Source organism: Danio rerio, chromosome 19 (assembly GCF_052040795.2).
Source record: "Danio rerio strain M-AB ecotype USA chromosome 19, GRCz13ab, whole genome shotgun sequence".
NCBI classification, from domain to species: Eukaryota; Metazoa; Chordata; class Actinopteri; order Cypriniformes; family Danionidae; genus Danio; species Danio rerio.
The window spans coordinates 46,335,243-46,357,500 of record NC_141039.2 but is presented as its reverse complement, the minus strand read 5'-3'; the positions used below and the strand labels follow the sequence as shown (position 1 = coordinate 46,357,500).

Here is a 22,258-nt window from a genome sequence, read left to right as displayed (position 1 = left end):
GAAAATCTGTTCTTGAAAGCTTTGATAGTCTTAGCCATCATCGGGGCAATTTCTGAAAAAGAAAGAGCACAAGAGATCAACATACAAGGCATGCAATTCACTTTCAATGGTTTAACTGTTCAATGTAATGTAAAGCCGAGTTCAGACTACACTGTATTTTTGTTTTCTTTTGTTAGGACAGTTAAAGTTCAAGAATCACTACACAGTGTCTCCTGACCAATCATAGCTGCTCTTAAAAAGTCCAACTGAACCAGAGGCTGTAGAGGTGTAACGGATCACAAATCTCACTGTTCGGACCACATTATGGTTTAGTCACGGATTGGACCATTTTTCGAATTAGCCAAAAAGAGGAGACGACAAATGTCATTTGCTTTCCATTTATTACAAATCAGTACCGCAAGACACTTTTGGTTTCATTCATTCATTCATTTTTTTGTCGGCTTAGTCCCTTTATTAATCCGGGGTCGCCACAGCGGAATGAACCGCCAACTTATCCAGCAAGTTTTTACGCAGCGGATGCCCTTCCAGCCGCAACCCATCTCTGGGAAACATCCACACACACACACTCATACACTACGGACAATTTAGCCTACCCAATTCACCTGTACCGCATGTCTTTGGACTGTGGGGTAGAGGTCTGCATTCCCGCGGCTGTCCCAAATTTCCGAATAAATCGCGGGAGCGGTCGGTAACGGGTTTAATTTGGGACGGGAGCAGGCTGTCTAGCAATATCGCGGATATTGCTATGAGAGAGAGAGAGAGAGAGAGAGAGAGAGAGCTTTGCCTGTGAATGAGAGAGAGAGAGAGAGAGAGAGAGAGAGAGAGAGAGAGAGAGTTTTCCCAGATAGCAAAATACACTCGGGCCAGTTCTGGCTAGATTCTCGCCTGCCAGAGACTTACCACTCAGCCCGGCTCCGGCTGCCGGACTCTGGATGCTTGTGGACTCAATCGGGCCAGATGCGGCGGCCGTAAGCGAGTCGACGCTGCCGCATCCGCGCCGGAATCGGCCCGAGAGTAATGTGCGCTGCAGCCCGGAGCTGGCGCGACTCAGTATTTATATACCTTTATATAAAACCTTTTGGTATTACATTGGTACTTGATACATGGTATTACAAGCCTTTGAGTTGATATAACAGCAAACGCCTGTGTTTCTGCTTGGTGCTTGTGTGTGTTAGTGCGCGTGCGCGCGCGCAAGCACCCGGAGGAAACCCATGCGAAGGCATGGAGAACATGCAAACTCCACACAGAAACGCCAACTGAGCCGAGGTTTGAACCAGCGACCCAGCGACTTTCTTGCTGTGAGGCGACAGCACTACCTACTGTGCCACTGCCTCGCCCCTTTTGGTTTCATCAAACAGAATTTAGAAGCTGTAATTAAATTATTAAAAAAATTAAATGAAGAAATAATCAGTTAAATAAAAATTCTGTCACAATAAACAGCGATCTAACCATCAGAGATCGCTGGAAACAATTCACACTCCTATAGGACTACAAATCTGCTGGTAAATGGACTACAAGAACCAGTCATCCTCCACACACACAAAACCGGTTCCTCATCCTGACTGATTGCAAACACACAGCTGAGCTGATGCTGCTCAAGTGCTGATTACACACACATATATATATACAGCTCACTTCGAGACGCTCATTGCTGAGTCTTGTTATCTGTTCAGTGACGCTACAACACATTTTCTTTGTCAGAGGTGGAAAGACTAATTAAATCTTGTACTCAAGTAAAAGTAAAGTTACATGTCTATAAATCTACTTAAGTAAAAATAAAAAATAACTCATTAAAAATGTACTCATGAGTAAAAAGTAAAGAGTAACTTACTCAAAAAGGACAAGATTATATAAATCTCCAATAAGTTGTTTGTATTTGCAACGTTAAAAATTAAAGACCAAGAAAACTAACAAAAAATTCTATATTATTTAAAATGTTTTACCGATTATCCTATTTAACAATTTATACATATTCAAAAATTGTCATGCAACATCTTCTGTGTTAACTAAATGAGCAATATACACACAGACTTCTAATTTTCAGCGAGGCAGTCTAATGACTTCCGATGACGTCTTTCCATTTTAAAATTGTCACGTTTAAGATCTGATTTCTTTAAATATCAGCGATCTTCACTGCCTGTTAGATATACGATATGAAGTGGGTTTCACATCAGACAAAAAGCACTGCATTAAAGTCTATTTCCTTCCGCCATGTCTTTAAAATATGATAGTTTGTTTTACCCTAATATTTTGTTTGTTGCTAAATCATATACAGTTGCGGCAGAAAGTTAACGAAAATTATTTACATTATTTAAATTTCACATTTGTTGTATTTTATCAACGTCTACCTCCAACCCAACTTAAACCCAACAGTCACAGTAACATACAGTAGAATTTTTTATGCTATCTATTAAATTACCCAATAATTTGTATTTTTTAAAGCCTACCCCCACCCAACCATCACAGAACTGTAAAGATATAAATTATTTATATATTCATTCATTTTCTTTTTTGGCTTAGTCCCTTTATTATATTATATTATATATATTTTACAGGAAAGCCTAAATGCATTCATACATGATTAAAATGGATTAATCCGAACTGTGGGTTGTGATCTGTACAAATCAGTACAAAGGCAATCCACCCTGATCTGTTACACCCCTAAGAATCTGCAATCGTTATTTTTCTTCTTCGTATTATGAAGCAGTTCCGAGCGAAACCGTGAGCTGATTGGATGTAGTAAAGTAGGCATTTCATTTAGAAAGATCTGGAAATGGTTTGGGGAGAGATATTACAACCTAATACACACCTCCTCTTCACCATCTTTTGTTTATTGTCAAAACTGACAGCTCACATTGCTAGTTTTGTGGTGAACAATTCATCTGTGCATGTCATTAGGGAAAAAAATAGATTGTTTTTGTAATCTAAAATTAAAATCTGAAAATGCGCTTCCTGTTTGTTTTCAGTTAAATTCTCGGATTTTAAGGTATTAGGTGTGGCTAACCTACCTAACCACGCCCCTAAATCACATCTTACAAAAGCACTTTATATTATTCAATAAAATAAAAAAATAAAGTCATTTTCATCATCAGCCAAGTCCATTCCTAATTGTCGGTTTCAGCCCAGATTTTTAATTTGGGTGCATCCCTAATATCAGCACCACTGGAGCACTATGGTTTCCTCTCGACTTACTTTTGACTTGTGGTTTGTCTCTGGCACTGTGTCCTGCAGCACTGCTGGGAGCAGAGGAGCGCGAGGACGACTCTGGGGCAGGACTGCTAAACGAAGACTGACCTCCATCACTGGGTTTGCTCTGAATGCTGTAGTTTGTTGCTGGTCTGATCCTGCAGAAGAAGAAGAATCAACATTTATCATACACCCGGCACAATGCGGTGCAAGGCGCAGCGCAATTGTTGTTTGCGAGTTTCAGCTCGGCACAAGAGTCGTATTGGCGTTTTGCACACCGCTGTTTAAATAGCAAATGCATTTGCACTCATATGTGCACCCATAGGCGTTTTAGTCTAAAAAAGGGGCGTGTTGAGGCGCATTGCTGCCGCGTTGTTATTTTGTGGAACTATAGTAGACTACACAATAGACCAGATCAAAGCAGGTCTAAAGTCCAGCGCAGAGCGCGTTAAGGCTGATTTATACTTCTGTGTCAAACGCCGGCGTATGCTACGGCGTTGACGCATAGCCCTTCACCGTGGCCTTCGGCGTCGCTGATGTGCACCTCTCAAAAAATTTAACCACGTCGCAACAAACACGTAGCGCAAGCTCTGTGATTGGTTGGCTTGATAGCGCTGACGAGTCTGGGCGGGACCGAGAGCCGCACGAATGGCGCAAGCTGGACGCGAGCGATTGTTTACTAGTGTGGAGTCCCGTGAAGGAGCTCCGGATGGAAAGTTTTGTTTTGTGTTTACCTCATAGTAAAAGTTGCTGCACGTCCGCCGGTTCCTGCCTCAAAATGAGCGAGTTTGAGCCACTTGTACATCCAGGAAGTGTTCAGGAAACGCAAAACAGCAGTGAAGAAACTCGACACAGAGGAGCATTAACACCTCACTGCCAACTAGTGTTTCGGAAGTGTTAATGCAGACCAATAGAGACACCGCGCAGAAGTATATATGCACAGCTACGTGCGTTGCATGCGCCGTGGGTCACGCCGGTCACTTGACGCAAAAGAATAAACCAGGCTTTAGTTGTGTGCCTCGCTTAAACACGCTTAATACACACAGGATGTACAGCAACACACAAATATCTTTACAAATGAAAAAGAATTAAAGGATTAAAATATTACAAAAATCATAACTTTCTAGCCTACATTAATATAAACACCACTGCCTCCATGCCTTCTTCATCTTTGGGGGGGGCTTTTTTAGTTTATTCATGACAATTTGCTTTGCATAATGTTATTATTATTATTAGTATTATTTATTATATGAATATTTATATTTATTTAATTAAAAACAAGCTTAGATTTGCCCACCTGTCAGGTTTCAGACCATATGGGGCACAGCATGTGTATTAGGATATAACTCAGTTTTTGAACACACTTCGTTATTATTGTTCATTCACTGTTTGCTGGAAATTAGAACTGAATTTAGAAATAGTTTTGAAACAAATCTTTGCGCTTAACAAATGAAATTAATTATGCATAGGCTAATGGATGTCTGTGCGTACAACACGTTTCCTTATACACAAGAGTGAAAGTGAAAGTAAAGAATGAGGAGGCTCATCTCTCATTCTCGCCTGTAGATGCTCTGTTTAACTGTTTTCTCTCGAGTGAAGCATTCAGTTTTTCCACTTACAAAGTCCGCCATGTAAATAGCAAATGCGCTATGGAGCAACCCAACTGACTCTTAAAATAAATGGGAGATGAGACTCTGATTGGTTTATTCTCAAAAGACACCTATAACTAGGGCCAGACAGAATCTGCGGACGTTTTTTTGCTATTTTTGCAGAGAATTTTGGTAAAAATCTGCGGATTTCTGCGGAATTATTTTGGGAATATCCAGTGGAGTATCATAACGTACACTTTAATATATTAAATAAAAAGTAATAAATTACTGAATAAAAACTGAATAAATTTCGATTTACACATTTACTCAAGTAAATAAACAATTTATAATGGGCTAAAAAACGGCAGAAATCTGCAGAATTCTGCGGAAAATCTGCGGAATTCTGTGTGCACAGATTCCGTGTGGGCCTACCTATAACTCATTGAGAGAATAAGCTCAACCCTGTTAGACCATGCGCCACGGCGCAAAGCATATTTTTCCGTTCTTATAATAGCAAAAGTGGATTCTGACACACCCTTAATGCTTTTGCATCCTGCGCTTCAGACTTTGCGCCTGGATCATCAAAATTGAGCCCTTAGTCATTTACCAGACACTTTTGTGCAAAGCAAATCAAGAACTAACATCATATTTAAACGCAGCTACAACATTTTCATTTTCTGAAAAGCTAGTTTTGTTAAGTTGGTCACACTTTATTTTAAGGTACAATTCTAAATATTAACTAACCACTAACTATGACTTCAGCTCGGTAAACTACTAAGTTGTGGTTTATTAATATTTAACAAGATAGTAGTTGGGTTTAGGCATTGATGAGGATTAGAGATGCAGAATAAGATCATGCAGAATATGTACTTTAGAAGTCCTAATAAACAGACGTTATCTTAATAGTCAAAAGAAAACAAAGAAAAATGTCATGATAAACAAGGTCATCTGTGTGACTAATGCTGAATTGACTCACTTGGCAGATGGAGGAGCAGCGCTTGTGCTGAAAGAACCGTCTTTAGTGCCAAACTTCTCCTGTCTGCGGCGCACATCTCTCGGAGGCTTAACGGCAGAGTTGACATACGCCATTTTAACCTGCCGCACTGGAAAAAGTGAAAAATATAAAACATTTGCACTTGTGATCAGATTCATGAAATAAACGGACTAACGAGAGCCATCTGTGAGTACGTTTAGGTTTGTTTGCATGGGCAGAGCTGATGTTCATGGTGAGCTTGCGCAGACGTTCCTCCCGTTCCTCATGGAGGCGCAGGTACAGCTCCCTCCAGGATTCATACTCCTGAGGAGCTGCATGTTTAAAATCCCGCTGACAGTGTTTCATCCAAAGATCATCCGACTCTTCTGTGAAAGACTGAAAAGAGACTCTTTCAGATGGCAGATCTGTTTAAAACGAGCTCTTAATGCTCATGCAAAGTTCTGAACGGGAGATTTTTCAATAATACTGCACTTTTCAGTGCGACTTCAATAAATATGCGTCTTAAATTGCATTGGGTATATTTTATGGGTCAAAAAGAGATTTTTTTTTGCCCTAAAAATAACTTGAATATTAAATATAGATCAGGGGTTTTCAAAGTGTGAGGCGCGCCTCCCCTGGGGGGCGCCAGAGCATGTCAGGGGAGGCGCGGGAAAAAAATATTATATAATAAAAATCTAATTATTAAGTTTAATTATTATATGTATTTTCTATTATTTTTAAATGTTTTAATTAAACAAAGCTAAAAAAAAAAAATAATACGTCAAAAATAAGAAAAACTTTTTTACCCAGAAGGCCATAGCTGTGAATTCGCTTCTGTTTGGCAAGCCCGCCAATACAGGTATATGCCTGCTAATTTACAGTCTATGCTGCTAATACAATGGATCGGTTTTCTGAGACCCCCCGATTCAAAGCGTTCAAGTTCAGGGCTTTAACCCAAAAGACGACGATAGGATGATCAGTATTTGAGTTTAGGATTTACGTTGACAGGACCAGCTGATGAACCACGACCTTTATGTGTGGTTTGTCAAGATATTTAGGCTAATGACAGCATGAGACGTGCGTGCGTGTTTGGGAGGAGGGGGGCACCAATGGATAAGTTGTGTCAAAAGGGAGGCCCACGACTTTGAAAAACCCTGATATAGATCATGTTCCATGAGGATAATTAATACATTTCCTACTGTAAATATATCAAAACTAGAATAGAACAGATGAAGTAACCAGTAGGTCCAGTACAGAGACGAGATTCGAACCGTGACACTTCTAGTCTGCCCATGATTGAGTTGACACACACCTGATTACACTGCTCAATCCGGTAAAGCTGCTCCGGAGTGCATCTCTCCAGAACCGGCATTAAAATTTCATACGGGACTCCGCCCACTTCATCAATTGCTAAGACAGAGAAAAAAACGCATCATTTCAGTAAAAAACGGACTGTAAACAGACAATTATGAAACTGCAATGGCATCTTGGATATGATTCATTTAAGATGAATGACATTAATGAAAGTTTTCATAAAGTTTGATGAAATATAATAACATGCTTTCAAATGCTGTGGAGTAAAAAACTCAGCCACATGAAGAATATGATTGTAATCACGATTATTCAAAACGATTACTGTTTAAGTCAAAATTATTAGCGCTCCTGAGAATTCTTTTAAAAATAAATATTTCCCAAATGATGTTTAACAGAGCAAGGGATTTTAACAGTATGTCCACTAATATTTTTTCTTTTGGAGAAAGTCTTATTTGTTTTATTTCGGCTAGAATAAAAGCAGGTTTATATTTTTTTTAAACCCATTTTAAGGTCAATATTATGAGCCCCTTTATCAGGCCCGGATTAAGAACTCAGGGGCCCCTGGGCACATTGTCTTTTAAGGCCCCCTACCTGCCCATATATATATATATATATATATATATATATATATATATATATATATATATATATATATATATATATATATATATATATTTTTATATATATATATATATATATATATATATATATATATATATATATATATATATATATATATATATATATATATATATATATTATATATAGAAACCGTGTCTAAAATAGATAAAAAAAAACAAAATGTGAAGTGCACGCAAAACATGCGACACAAGCTAAACATGTGCCGCAAAAATAGAAACGGTGTCTAAAATCTAAATGTCACGAAAAAAATCGAAAATGTGAAGTGTGCACCAAAACATGCGACGCAAGCTAATCATGTGTCGCAGAAATAGAAACGGTTTATAAAATCTAAACGTTACAAAGCTAGGGTGCTCTGATCGGTCAGGTTGCCTAGTGTGCTCTGACTGGTCAGTTGGACCCTGGGTCCTCTGGTTGGTCAGGTGGCCGTACGTGCGCTTATTAATCTGAAAGCTGATGTGCTCTTCATGGGCCGTACGTGCGCTGATTAATCTGAAAGCTGATGTGCTCTCTTGATCAACCGGTTGGCCTGGGGTGCTCTGATTGGTCAGTAGGCAGCTGTGTGCACTGGCTGGTCAAGTGCCTTACACCGTGCCTTCACAAAACATGCGACGCAAGCTAAACATGTGTCGCAAAAATAGAAACCGTGTCTAAAATAGAAATGTCACGAAAAAAATCGAAAATGTGAGATGTGCACCAAAACATGCGACGCAAGCTAATCATGTGTCGCAGAAATAGAAACGGTGTCTAAAATCGAAATGTCACGAAAAAAAATCTAAACTGTAAAGTGCACGCAAAACATGCGACACAAGCTAAACATGTGTCGCAAAAATAGAAACGGTGTCTAAAATAGAAATGTCACAAAAAAATTAAAAATGTGAAGTGCACGCAAAACATGCGACACAAGCTAAACATGCCGCAAAAATAGAAACGGTGTCTAAAATAAAAATGTCACGAAAAAAATCGAAAATGTGAAGAGTGCACCAAAACACACATACATATACATATATATATATATATATATATATATATATATATATATATATATTTTTTTTTTTTTTTTTTTTTAAGGGTATTTTAATGTATTGCTTTTACAAACTTATAAAGCATATTATTGCCATGGCATATAACGCACAATGCTTCTCCAATCCAGTTCTATGAATCTGAGTTCTATGAATCTGAGTCTATGAATCCCTGTATTTTCTCTACTCTTCTCGTGATGAAGACTTGATTATAAACCTAAAAGTATCCGAAATCACACACACTATACCTCTTCTCTCCCGTCTCTCTCCTCTTCTGGGCCTTTCTCTCTCTCTCTCCCTCTCTCCTTTTCTGTCTGTCTCTCACACGATGAATCCAGTCCGCGCTGCGCTGCCGGCCTCCTCCGCCTTTTTAATGCTAGCTATTCATCATTTAAAGTTACCATAACGTCTTCTTCTGTACTCTCATTCTCCTGATCATGGGTCTGTTTAAATATGGTGTGTATGGAAAATGCCTCAATAAAGATGCCTCCTCTCCTCTTTCTCTCGCGTTTGCTAAATCCACTTGTCCACTCATTTTTGATCTATGACAGATATAACGTACACCACAGTCCGCTCAGTTTAGTGGGGGTTATTACAAAACGGACGTTTCCGCGCTTGACCAATTACAGCATTCTGTTTAGTTAAAGAAAGAAAGGCAATTTAAATATAATAATAATATTAATATGTGTTCGCGATTTTTTTGCTCAGAGGAAATACAGTTGTCTGAGCAATATAGTTTTTGCAGAGAGGGAGGCACCTATAATAATAAGGCTAAACATTATTAAATACCCATGAGCCACTTGTGACTTTATATCACATTTGCATTATTTTTTAAAAATGTTTCCTTCCTGTTAAATATAAATATATTTTCAATCTGATATGTAATGGGGGAAAAAAAAAGTAGCACGAATTCAGCTGATGGTGGATTCAAACCGAGTTTATGATTAATCACGTCAAAAGATGATGCGGGGCGCCTTACAAGGTGCGCCACTGCGACTGTTATTAATAGCAGCTCTATACTCATCTTGTCTCTATCAATCAGGCATCGATGGGCGTAATCCCTGAATAGCTTATTCCAACTAGATGCGCTATTTGCATTTAGCCAAAAAAGACACTCCGAAATTGTCTTTTTTTTTCTCCCCCCTCGCAGGGGCCCCTAGTGCGCACGGGCCCCTTGGCCTGTGCCCATAAGGCCCATTGGTTAATCCGGCCCTGCCCTTTATGCAATATATGTTTTCTATTGTCTGCAGAAGAAACTACTGTTAAACAATGACTTGCCTAATTACCCTAATTAAGCCTTTGAATCGCACTTTGAATTTGAATGCTAGTATTTTGAAAAATATCTAGTTAAATATTGTGTGCTGTCATCATAGCAAAGATAAAAGAAATCAGTTATTAGAAATGGAGTTATTAAAATTATTATGTTTAGAAATGTATCGAAAAAAATCTTCTTTCCATTAAACAGAAATTGGAGGAAAAGGGTTGCTAATATTAGCTAATAATTCGGACTCCAACTGTATACAGTTTTTTCCTCCCAGCAAAGGAAAGAGAAATAAAAACAATAGAATAAAAAATAAGAAACAAACTGTGCTTTAAGCATCTTCACTGAAAGAAAAACACTTAAGCTACAAAAGTCCTTCAATCAAGAGCAGCGAGGGATTTTCTCCTTATTTAAATAATGATGATAAAAACAGGCGGCAGCAGGAATACTCCGCGCTTTCACTTTAATGGTTTCTCTTTCACGTGTCTTTTGATTCTCAACTCGTTTGTTTATTACACAAATGAAGGTTAATATGAATAATCACTAAACACCGCGTTTTGACACCTATTTGACCATTAAAGCGCTCGCATTAAGATGGCTTTAGATGCTCTGCTCGTCAGTGTGTGAATGAGACCGAATGCTGACCGCATGCTTCTGTGTCTGTGCGCCGCACACACGTTTAGTTTGCGCTTTTAAGAGCAACAAATGTTTACAACTGGAAAGGGGCGGTAAATAATGGAATAATCGTTAATCTCGATTATTGGTTTTTCATAATCGTTAGAGGCCAAAATCGAAATCGGATTTTCGATTAATAGCACAGCCCTAGAATTTCATTCAGTTAATACTATAGACTGCTGTAGCGTTCATTAACGGAGTTGTAAATATTACAATTACAACTTAAATAAAACAAGAGATCAGAGCATGAGAACACTCACAGTCGATGTTGTTCTGCAGGACTCTAATGCACTGCTCATACAGGGACATCATTTTGGGCAAATATGCAGTCTTGGACCCGGAGTACACCACCATTTTAGAGTTCAGCCGTCGCCCTGTGTAGCCACCATCCTCTTCCTCATTTGACACTGGAACTGGAAGAAAAAAACATGTTGGTTTTAAACATACTGACAGAATAACTGGGATTTTTACACTTATTTAAAATTAAAGTCAGGTTTTATTTCGTCTGACTGATAGTGGGATCACACTTGCCATTTTATTCTTTTGGTAAGTTTGGTCCTGAAAAAAAAAGTTTAGAGTTTACATTGTTTTTTTTTTTACCTAAAAATACTAAACAAATAAACACCGGTCTGATATATTGTGTTACAGAAATAAACATCCAAAACAACTGCTCAAAACTCACTGTATTAGAAGATTTTTACAATTTAAAAGAAAAACGTACATCTTAAATCTATGACTCTGAAACGTGTGCTCTTAGAGTGGGTCATCATTTTAGCACTAAAACTAGCTCCTGAATCAGTAAACATTAGGAGTGAAGAAGAGGACTCATAAGTCACTCTGAGCAACCCAAACACTGTCCTAAAACGGCTGTTCTCAGCAATCTGCTGACCACATTTGACCACGATGAGCTTTTTTTTTTTTAGATTTATTTTTGGCATTATTGCCTTTATTTGACAGGACAATAGTTTGACAGGAAGTGAAGTGGGAGAGCGAAAGAAGCAAGATTGGGAAAGGTCAATGAACCAGGATTCGAACTCGGGACGCCCGGCGCACTTCCGCTTCATATGTAAGCCCGCTAACCAATGGGCTATTGTGCCGACAACCGCAATGAGCTTTTAAAAAGATAACTGCCTTAATTATGAAGGCATTCCCGTATGATCAGAAATAGATTTTTAAATATATTTGTAAAAAAAAATTTTCAATAAAGATCTATCATTTTGGTGATTTTTATATATATTTTTAATTATTTAAATTTTTCCATTTTGTCCTCCAATTACATATGCTTAAGAAACAATGAAATGTTTGTTAATGTATGAAATATAGATAGAAATGATATTCTTTATGATTACTTTGTGATTTGCATGTGTTGAGATTTATGTTGATTTGCAATATCAAGTCAAGTAATTAAATTACTTATTACATATAAATGAAATTACTTTTACGACAAATTAGATTATGTGAATTACAACTATACATCATATGTACAACAATTTTTATTATGTAATTAGTAGCGCAAATATTAATCAAATCCAAAATAAAAGATAGTTTTGAATATACATATATATATATATATATATATATATACACGCAACAGTTCTGTCTGGTTCTTGAACCTGATTGGCTGAAAGCCATGCAATATTTCGCCAGTAACATCCCACAAAGGCCTCTTCACCTTTCACCTTTGTGTATTACTCCGCCCACATACACCCAGCAACAAACAGAGAGACGCTACAGTTTGACAAATATTACTGTTGTTAGACAACAAAATGTACTTTTGAGGCTTTTTTAATCGACAATGTAGTTGTTTAGATTGCAACTATGCAATTTATTTGTAAGAATAGTCCCTATTTTTAAATATTTACAATTTCTGAGAGAGCTCTGAGAGTCTGTAATTAGTATCATATAGATATACATTTTACATCTAACTAGAAATAAACATCTCAAATATATACATGCATGTATATAAATAAATATACACAGTACATACACACATATATTATGTCAAAACAAACATTTATTTTGGATGTGATTAATCTATTCATTTTTGCCCAGCACTAGTAATTAGTGATGAATTACTTGTTAAAGAAACATACCCAAAGTCAATCAAAATTTCTTTTTATGTAAATTTATTCTTAAACTTGCGCTTAAAGTCAAAAACGCGTACCTTTGCGTCTCTGGGGGGAGAGTGGCGTGAGGTCAATGGAGGGCAGTGGTCTGTAGAAGGGCTGAATAGCTGGCAAAGGGATATCAGGAAGTGTGGGAACCACATCCACAACCTGAGGAGACATTTAGAGAACATCAACCCTTCAACACCTTGCAGAAAAGCTGATTCCCCATCACCCGGCCAGAAAAACAGGTTGAGCCTTACCTTCTTGCGTTTCTCTGGAACAGCAGGTGTGGTCACTGAGGAAGAGGATGAGGATGGCTTTGAGCGTTTACTGCTGGTCCCGTTGGCTTTGCTGGACTTGGAGGAGGAAGCAGAAGGAAGCGGGGCAGGGGGCTGAGGGGGTCGGGAGGGCTGCTTTTTCTTTTTAGTTGGGGTGGGAGCATCATATGTAAGAAAGGATTCAAAAGACATGGTCGGAGCCTCATAAGGCTCTTCATCCTCATCCACTGACCCTGGAACTTCCCTCCTCTCTCTTGATTTTCCTGTTAGACAAAAGTAGATGCAAATTTTTTTTTAGGAAAAGAAATATTTAACTACTTAATATTTATAGCAATATTAAAAAAAACACAATTTCAGCTAAATGCATGTCTTTTAACATCTGTATTTTAGATAAAAATATTTATAATTCATACATATGGAAACATTTAAACCTAACGAAAACCAAAAAATTATAGTATACAAGCACCAAATCAGCACATTAAAATGATTTCTGAAGGACCATTGAGGGAAAAAAAAAGCTAAATAATGCAGATAATTCTAATTTAAAAACACTTTCTATTTAATTTGACTATCAAAGAGAAAATAGTCTTTTAAATGGAGTGCAACAGATTTCAGAAATCAAATCTCCATGCATTTTTTCCCCAAATGGAAAGCATAATAATAACCATAACTAGCGTCAGACGGAATCTGCGGACATTTTTTGCTATTTCTGCAGAGAATTTTGGTAAAAGTCTGCAGATTTGTGCGGAATTATTCTGAAGCATCATAACTAAAACTTTAATATATTAAATAAAATTTAATATCTTTTTAACTTTTATTTAATGTTTAAAATGCAAATCCAATTAGATTAACTTTATTTGGCAAATAAAGCAAGTTTGTCATATAATATATCTAGTAAAAGACAGAAAATTATACTGTACAAACTGCATTGTACATAAATCAAATAAACATTTTCACATTAGTCAATGATATTACTGAAATTAATTAAAAACTGAATAAAAATAGATTTACACACATTTACTCAAGTAAATAAACAGAATTAATGATGAGCTAAAAATCTGCAGAAAATCTGTGGAAAACCTGCGGAATTCTGCGTGCGCAGATTTCGGGTGGGCCTGACCATAACACTTAAAGATAGCAGTGTGTTCTGAGGCAGTTAAAAGACTGTATATGCTTGTTGAACCAAACAGGTCACAATTATTTAGATTTATTTTTAACAATTTGTTCATTTATTGATTTTCTTTCAACTTAGTCCCTTATTTATCAGAGGTCGCCACAGCAAAATGAACCGCCAACTATTCCAGCATATGTTTTAAGCAATGGATGTCCTTTGAGCCAGTATTGGGAAACACCCATACACTCTTGCATTCACACACACATACAATATGGCCATTTTACTTCATCCAATTCACTTATAGCGCATGTGTTTGGACTGTGGGGGAAACCAGAGCACCCGGAGGAAACCCACGCCAACACGGGGAGAACATGCAAACATGCAATAAATACCACTATAACACAGAATAATCGACAGTGATAACAGTGAAACTGTGATGATTCTTCAGACTATAATCGTACAACTAAAATCTATAATTGTTTCATCTCTACTTGAAATAAAGAATTTTTAAATAGATTTTTCCTAAACAATAAAAATTAATATCAAATTTCTGACGAAAAAAAAAAAAAACTCCCATTAACACAGCGTAACAGTCTTGTCAAGTATATTTAGTACAAGAAACAAATGTCACTGTACTGCAAAAATAATAATAATAATAAATTACAGTATATTTAAAGGTGCAGTAGGTGATTGTCTTCAGAAATATTTCTTGTTGTGCTGGTTGAAAGTCTCTTCACATTCCAATAGTAATGATTAAAGTAAATGATCTGAACGTATTTATATGTATTTTTATATTTTGGGTAAGGCAAAAAACAATAAAATTTCATCCAATTAAATAGAGTCGGGCCGACATCTCCCATAAATCCGATAAGTAGCCCAATCTGTCTGCCAGCAAATTAAGATTTGCAAACAGCTCCGCCGACCGATGTTTGTGCATAGATGTGGTTTGGGCATTCACAAGAGAGCACAAGAGTGCGCAATCGGCAAAAACATGCCGAATCAAAACTTTTTAAAAAACCTGAATCAATATTGGATTTATCTTTGCATGCTGGAGAAAGGATGACACCATGGCTGAAGGATTTCTCTTAGACAGGTAATGTTTTGTTTTAAAACTATTTTAGCTTCACGCAAAGCTGATGTAACGTTGGATGTTGTTGTAACAAATGGGTTATATCTTCACAGAAGTGTTGTTCAGCCACTAAAATCTTCCAGTGAAAGATTGATAAGACTATTTTCAGTTTCATAAAGGACCTTTTACAGCATCGATGATGTAGATTTTAATTAGTTTAACAACAAAACACAAGTAAATAGCGCTATTCTGCCTAGTCTCTCCCTATATTGTTTACCACGCAAATCTAATGCCCCATTCACACGGGGCGTAAGCGTCAACGCTTCCCATTCACTTTGAAAGGGTGACGTCAAGCGTTGCCGAACTGCATTGTGGATTTGTCAGCGCCGCTTCAGAGGCATTGCTCGCTGCAGAAGTTGGGACTAGCTCAACTTTAAGCGCTGATGGAAGCGTTAGCCAATCAGATCGCTGTATGCAAATACACCAGCTAGACGGTGGCCTATTGCTGACTGAATTTCATTGGCTGACACTGCTATGACGATCGCTTCAGATCCAACTTCAGACACGCCTTTCGTCGAGCGTTGACGCTGAAGCCCCGTGTGAAGCAATCCTCATAGCAGCGTCAGCCAATGAAATTCAGTCAGCAATAGGCCACTGTCTAGCTGGTGTATTTGCATACAGCGATCTGATTGGCTGACGCTCTGTAATAGCATGTCAGTTTGGCTTAGTAATGAGTGTAATTCCTGCACGCCGTCGGACAAGGCAAGCACTAGTCGCTTTTAACATACGAGAGAGGGTTCTGCTGTCATCTTTAAGGTGCGCGTGCTCCTGTTTTAGGAGGCGTGCCTTTGGACGGCAGGCGAGGGACTGTGATTCAGAGATTTATGCTAAGCTGTTAGCATTGTGGAAGATCACCTACTGCACCATTAATAAGGGTATTTTTGGCCATAATTACTTTTATCTGAAAAAAGGCAGCAAAGCACCTTCCTTGTATCTTCAATAAGTAACAAAAAAAAAAACTCTTACTAAACCAGCGTAAATGTTAATGGCACTGTAAATTATAATAAAAAAAAATACAGTACACTTAAATAAGTGCATTGTTCAAAATTGCTTTTATCTGCCAAAAAGAAAGGCATTAAAGCAACTTCCTTTTGTCTTCAATACACAAATGTCATGTCAACCACAACAACAAAACAGAAAAATCAAAGCATTCTCACCATCACTTCCCCCTTTCTTCTCCCTCTTGCCCTCATGTGAGCTTAAATGCCGATCGTGTTTAGATCTGTGACTCGTCCCGCCCTGTTGTTCCCTGTCCGCTCGGTTAGTCCTCTCCTCGGCCCCGGGCCTCTGTTTTCGTCTCTCCTGATCCCGCAGGTCCTGGGAATTGTGCTCTCTGACTGGCTCTTTGTGTGGCTTGCTGTGCCGAATGTTATTTGGTGGAGGACTGGGCTCCGGCTCGTCCTCCGGAGGGCTTTCGTATTCATCTGACTGATACTGCGGAGCGCTGCTGTGTCTGTACTGTGGAGGAGACGGCGAGTAGCCATGTTGGTAGCCCATTTCTTCATGTTGTTCCTCCTCCATAAGAGGAGGCTCCACTGGAGAGCGTTCCCGGACCCGTCTGTGGCCGGCAGACTCACTGATGCGCGAGTGGGAACGTCCATCTTTTACACTTGGTCTTTCGGTGAACATCAAACATAAATGGATTTATTAATCACTTATATTAGAGGATAATACCACACATTGAGCATCACACAGTTAAAGTCAGAATTATTAGCCCTCCTGACTTATTAGCCCCCGTGATTTTATTTTTCCCTAATTTCTGTTTAACAGATTTTCTTCAATAAATTTCTAAACATAATAGTTTTAATAACTCATTTCTAATAACTGATTTCTTTGATCTTTGCCATGATGATGACAGTAAATAATATTTGACTAGATATTTTTGAAGATACTACACTGCTTGACAAAAGTCCCAGTTGTAAGAGCAACAAATAACAACTTGTTTTCTAGTTTTCTAGACTTCTAGTTGATCATTTGAAAAAGGGGCAGAAGGTGGATTTTTCTAATGAATCATCTGTTGATCTGCATCCCAATCATCACAAATACTGCAGAAGACCTATTTTAACCCGCACGGACCCAAGATTTGCACAGAAATCAGTCAAGTTTGGTGCAGGAAAAATCCTGGTTTGGGGGTACATTCAGTATGGGGGCGTGTGAGAGATCTGCAGAGCGGATGGCAACATCATCAGCCTGAGGTATAGACATTTGTGCTGCCCATTACAATACAAACCACAGAAATTCTCCAGCAGGATAGCGCTTCTCATACTTTAGCCTCCATATCAAGTTCCTGAAAGCAAAGAAGGTCAAGGTGCTCCATGATTGGCCAGCCCAGTCACCAGACATAAACATTATTGAGTGTGTCCGGGGTAGGATGGAGGAGGCATTGAAGATGAATCCAAAAAATCTTGATGAACTCAGGGAGTCCTGCAAGAACGCTTTCTTTGCCATTCCAGATGACTTTATTAATCAGTGATTTGAGTCAGTGCAGAGATGTATGGATGCAGTCCTCCAAGCTCATGATGGAGTCAGACACAATATTCATTCTGTTTCCACTGCAGCAGGACTTTATATTCTATACTGGACATTATTTCTGTTCAGTGATGAGACTTTTGTCTAAGCAAAGTCAGACCTTACTGTCCTAATTAAATCAATAATAATCAAGGCATGATCATATTTTACTTTGGTGAAACAAGCATAATCTAGAGGCCTTTGCCTTTCATATAAGCCACTTCTAATACCAAATGATCAACTAGGAGTCAAGTTATTATTTGCTGTTTCTAAAACTTGGATAGGCGACAAGACTTTTGTCAGGTAGTGTAGTATTCAGCTTAAAGTGCAATTAAGGCAGCTAATAATAATGACCCTAAAATGTTTGTTTGTTTTTTTTATTAAAAATGGCTTTTATTGAAGCCTAAATAAAACTAGTTTTTCTGCAGAAATGTCTTATCTCTGGGCTCCCTGCAACCCGTCAGGTTGGTACTGGTACCGAACTCAATTGTTCTGACAACCTTAAGTTCTATAGAACTTTAAATAATGTAGAGTGTGTCAAAGCAGCCTAACATAAATTAAGAAACGAAAATAAAAATCCATAAAAATATTTCAGATTGTAAAACATTTTAGCAAGTACAGCAGACAGGAGAGTGTAGCTCTAGTTAAATTAAAACAGATTTAGTTCAGTTTGGTATAAATTTCACTGTTTGAGTTCAGTTCAGTTAATGATATTCTAAAGAAAACAGACATTTCGGTTTTCAATTCTTTACTAAGAAAATCTGCAGCACATGCTTTGACAAAAATATATGTGAATTCAAGCATTTATTTTACACCTATGTATAAAAATCACACAATTCCTGTTATCTAAAAATGTAAATAGAAATGACAACATTTCTTCAGAAGGCTAACCTGTCTGCAGATTTCTCTGGCACCAGCTTTTTCCACTTTGCCACAAGGTTCTTCGCTGCCTCACCAGCATATTCATGCTTGCGCAAAGAATTCACAGTTTTTCCAATGCCTGTTTCCTGCAAGAATCAGAAAAAAAACAAACACTCAAAGATGGAGAAGCAGCTGCACTTAACAACCATTAGACAAAACCCAAGAATAACGGTTTTAAACTTATAAGCAATGTTTTGGTCTTACCACCAGAATGTCTACCGTCATAGGAAGCTCCCCCAGCCTCTTCAGAGTTTTCAGAAGCTAGACAGCACAAGATGAAAGATAGATGATGTTCAATAAAAATATGCGTAACACAAGGTGTAATAGCAGGAATTAATTTGATTTTTTTGTTCATAACAATAAGAACTAAAATTCAGCAATGATTTAAAGAATTACCAAAACAAACATCTTTAAAAACTTTAAACACTTTAAAAGTGTCAACGATACATGAAAAGATGGTGATACATAAACAAAACGGCCATATAAACACAAAATACAAATGAAGCATACAAAAAGTCGCTTAATTATAAAAAAAACTGATTATCCAGGACGATATATACTCATTTTAATGAATGCCATGGTATATGTCCAAAAACATGGTAGTTTGTTGTACAAAGATACAACAATAGTGCTAAAGTTATTAGCTAGCTGTAAACCATCCAAGACTCACTTTTGATGGCAGAATTACCAACAAACATTTAAGTGTTCTTTAGAAGTGTGGATAATACATAAACAATACACAGCCATTTAGACGTAATAAATTAAGTATACAAAAGTCACTCAAATATAGATTTAGAAATACTGGCATCCGATTATGCAGAATGAAATTTACTAATTTCAACGAATTCCATGGTACAAATCCAAAAACATGGTATTTTGTTGTAGACAAAAAGAGCAATAGTCTTAAAGTTAAAAGCTAGTTGTAAACTGTCCATGACTCACTTTTATTGGCAGAATTACCAAAACAAATATCTAAGTGCACTTTAAAAGTGTCCATGATAGGATAACATATAATAGGATGATACATAAACAAAACACAAAAACCAAGTATACAAAAAGTTACTCAGCTATATATAAAAAGCAGGCATCTGATTATCCCAGATGGTATTTACTCAATAAAATGAATGCCCTGGTACATTCACATGACTATTTTGAGTTATTACTTGGATTAATTTGTTGTACACAAACAAAACAATAGTCTTAATGTTTTTAGCTAGCTGTAAACCATCAAACACTCACTTTTAATGGCAGAATTACCAAAACAAGCATTAAAGTGCACTTTAAAAGTGTCCATGATAGGATAATATATAATAGGATGATAGAGAAACAAAACACACAAACTAACTATTCAAAAAGTGACTTAACTATTAATAAAAAAAAATAAAAAACTGGCATCTGATTATCCAGGATATTGACTCATTTCAACGAATGCCATGGTAAATGTTTAAAAATTATTTTGAGTTATTACTTGGACTATTTTGTTGTACATAAACACAACAATAGTCCTAAAGGTATTAGCTAGCTGTAAACCATCAAACACTCACTTTTAATGGCAGAATTACCAAAACAAGCATTAAAGTGCACTTTTAAAGTGTCCATGATAGGATAATATATAATAGGATGATACATAAACAAAACACACAAACTAACTATTCAAAAAGTGACTCAACTATTAATAAAATAAAAAAACTGGCATCTGATTATCCAGGATATTGACTCATTTCAACGAATGCCATGGTAAATGTTTAAAAATTATTTTGAATTATTACATGGACTATTTTGTTGTACACAAGCACAACAATAGTTCAAAGGTATTAGCTAGCTGCAAACCATCCAAGACTCACTTTTAATGGCAGGATTACCAAAACAAGCATTTAAGTGCACTTTGAGTATCAATGATACACAAACAAAGCACAGCTATATAGACAGAACATACCAATTAAGTATCCAAAAAGTCACTCAAATATAGATTGGGAAATACTGACATCTGATAATCCAGGACAATATATACTCAGTTTAATGAATGCCATGGTAAATGTCTAAAACATAGTATTTTGTTGTACACAAATACAACAATGGTGCTAATGTTATTAGCTAGCTGTAAACCATCCGAGACTCACTTTTAATGGCAGAATGACCAAATTACCTAAACAAACATGTAAGTGCACTTTAAAAGTGTCGTCGTGGCCTACAGAGAAACAAGGGGGTGCATCGACCAGAAGTGTGGGCAGTTTCCACCAGTTGAGCAGCCTATCTAGACAATATTCTGAGGCATATAAACCATTCTAACACCAAACAATACCATCTACTTAGTCAGCTCACGAGATTTTGAAACATAAGCTATGTACAACAAAAAAGAAATCGTATTTTATAGAGTATCATGCACTCACGGCCTGTCTACATCTGTCACTGATATCCTATTAAATCGCTGTGTTGTCATTTCTAATAGCTGAACACTAGCTTCGGAGAAAGTGTCTGATTTCGCTGAATCAATCGACTGATTCGGGGAACATTTGATGAAAACTGTACGTTTCAGATTGAGCAGCCCAACCGATCAACCATTTCACGGTCTGCTGCGGTTGTAATTGTTATCCGTGGGATTTCTGGATAGCAAACGGAACACGGTTTTCATGCTAACGCTAGACACTAGCATCTGTTTAAGACAGCTATACGTGGGGCAAGGGGGTCGACGCTAATCGCTAGCTTCGTCTAAAAGACTGGCTTTCATACCTTGCGAGGCTCTTGATTGTCTCCGAGCCTTAACTGCAACTTCTCGACTGCTTCCAGTATCTCCTCCGCCATGTTTACAGCTGGTACATGTTGCCCGGAAGCCGCAGCAGCAGCGGTGGGGGCCTGCTGTTGTTTCAGACTACTGCGAACTTCCGTCTCTCCAAATGGAGACTCCGGAAGAACGTCACACTAGTGGTCATAAAGTCATCCTGATGAGGTCAACAGTTTTATACCTTCTCATTTTCCTTGCTGAATTTTTCCTCTCTATAGCGCTGGAAAAATGTTATATTTTTGATGCATAATGACATTTTATTGCACTTTTCCCTTTTTTGGGGCCATTGATGATGTCATAGCATAATTCATGCAACATATTTTATCTCTTAAACGTATTACTAATAAGAATAATACATTTTTTAAGCCTAATGAGATTTTGTAAAAAAAAAAAAAAAAAAAAAAAAGAAATGTTTTGGTCTTTCACCTACCTTTTGTTACTGTTTTCTATTTCAGTGTTGTAATGAAATTCTTTCTTGTTCTATTTCTGCCATGGGCACTCTCTTGAATTATTATGGTAATGTATTTGTAACCCCGTTGGTCCTACATCACCCGACCCACTCTGAGCTCATAACGAACCGGCAACCAGCCAGGTGCTCTACCGAAGAGGCTAAAGACCATGGCATCTGTCGTTAAACCACCTTTAGAGGTCAGTGGAGTGAGGTTTACTTGCACAGCAAGCTGGCCTCTGTTACACTCACCCCCCTAAACCGCACTCCCATCCGGGTCACGGCACCAATGTAACCCCGCCGGTCCTACA

General features: G+C 37.6%; 2 protein-coding genes across 3 annotated transcripts in view; one reads left to right on the top strand and one right to left on the bottom strand.

Moving 5' to 3' along the window:
- Nucleotides 1-21,619, bottom strand: part of eloa (elongin A) — a 22,157-nt gene extending 538 nt beyond the window's left edge. The window contains exons 1-13 of one of the 2 annotated variants that reach the window (XR_015515847.2): nt 21,448-21,550; nt 18,922-18,978; nt 18,688-18,803; nt 16,446-16,903; nt 13,028-13,308; nt 12,824-12,935; nt 10,434-11,072; nt 9,940-10,386; nt 7,061-7,589; nt 5,964-6,144; nt 5,752-5,878; nt 3,193-3,344; nt 1-52 (exon numbers count right to left, since the gene is read on the bottom strand). The exon at nt 1-52 is cut by the window's left edge and continues 538 nt beyond it. Coding sequence is in view for 1 of the 2 variants with exons in the window: in NM_213455.1 (NP_998620.1) it covers nt 1-52; nt 3,193-3,344; nt 5,752-5,878; nt 5,964-6,144; nt 7,061-7,158; nt 10,920-11,072; nt 12,824-12,935; nt 13,028-13,308; nt 16,446-16,903; nt 18,688-18,803; nt 18,922-18,978; nt 21,448-21,519 (1,859 nt within the window). In the remaining variant the exon portion in view is untranslated. 2 annotated transcript variants of the gene reach the window in all.
- ppt1 (palmitoyl-protein thioesterase 1 (ceroid-lipofuscinosis, neuronal 1, infantile)) overlaps nt 1-22,258 on the top strand; it is an 847,627-nt gene that overhangs the window by 705,838 nt on the left and 119,531 nt on the right. The window lies entirely within an intron of this gene.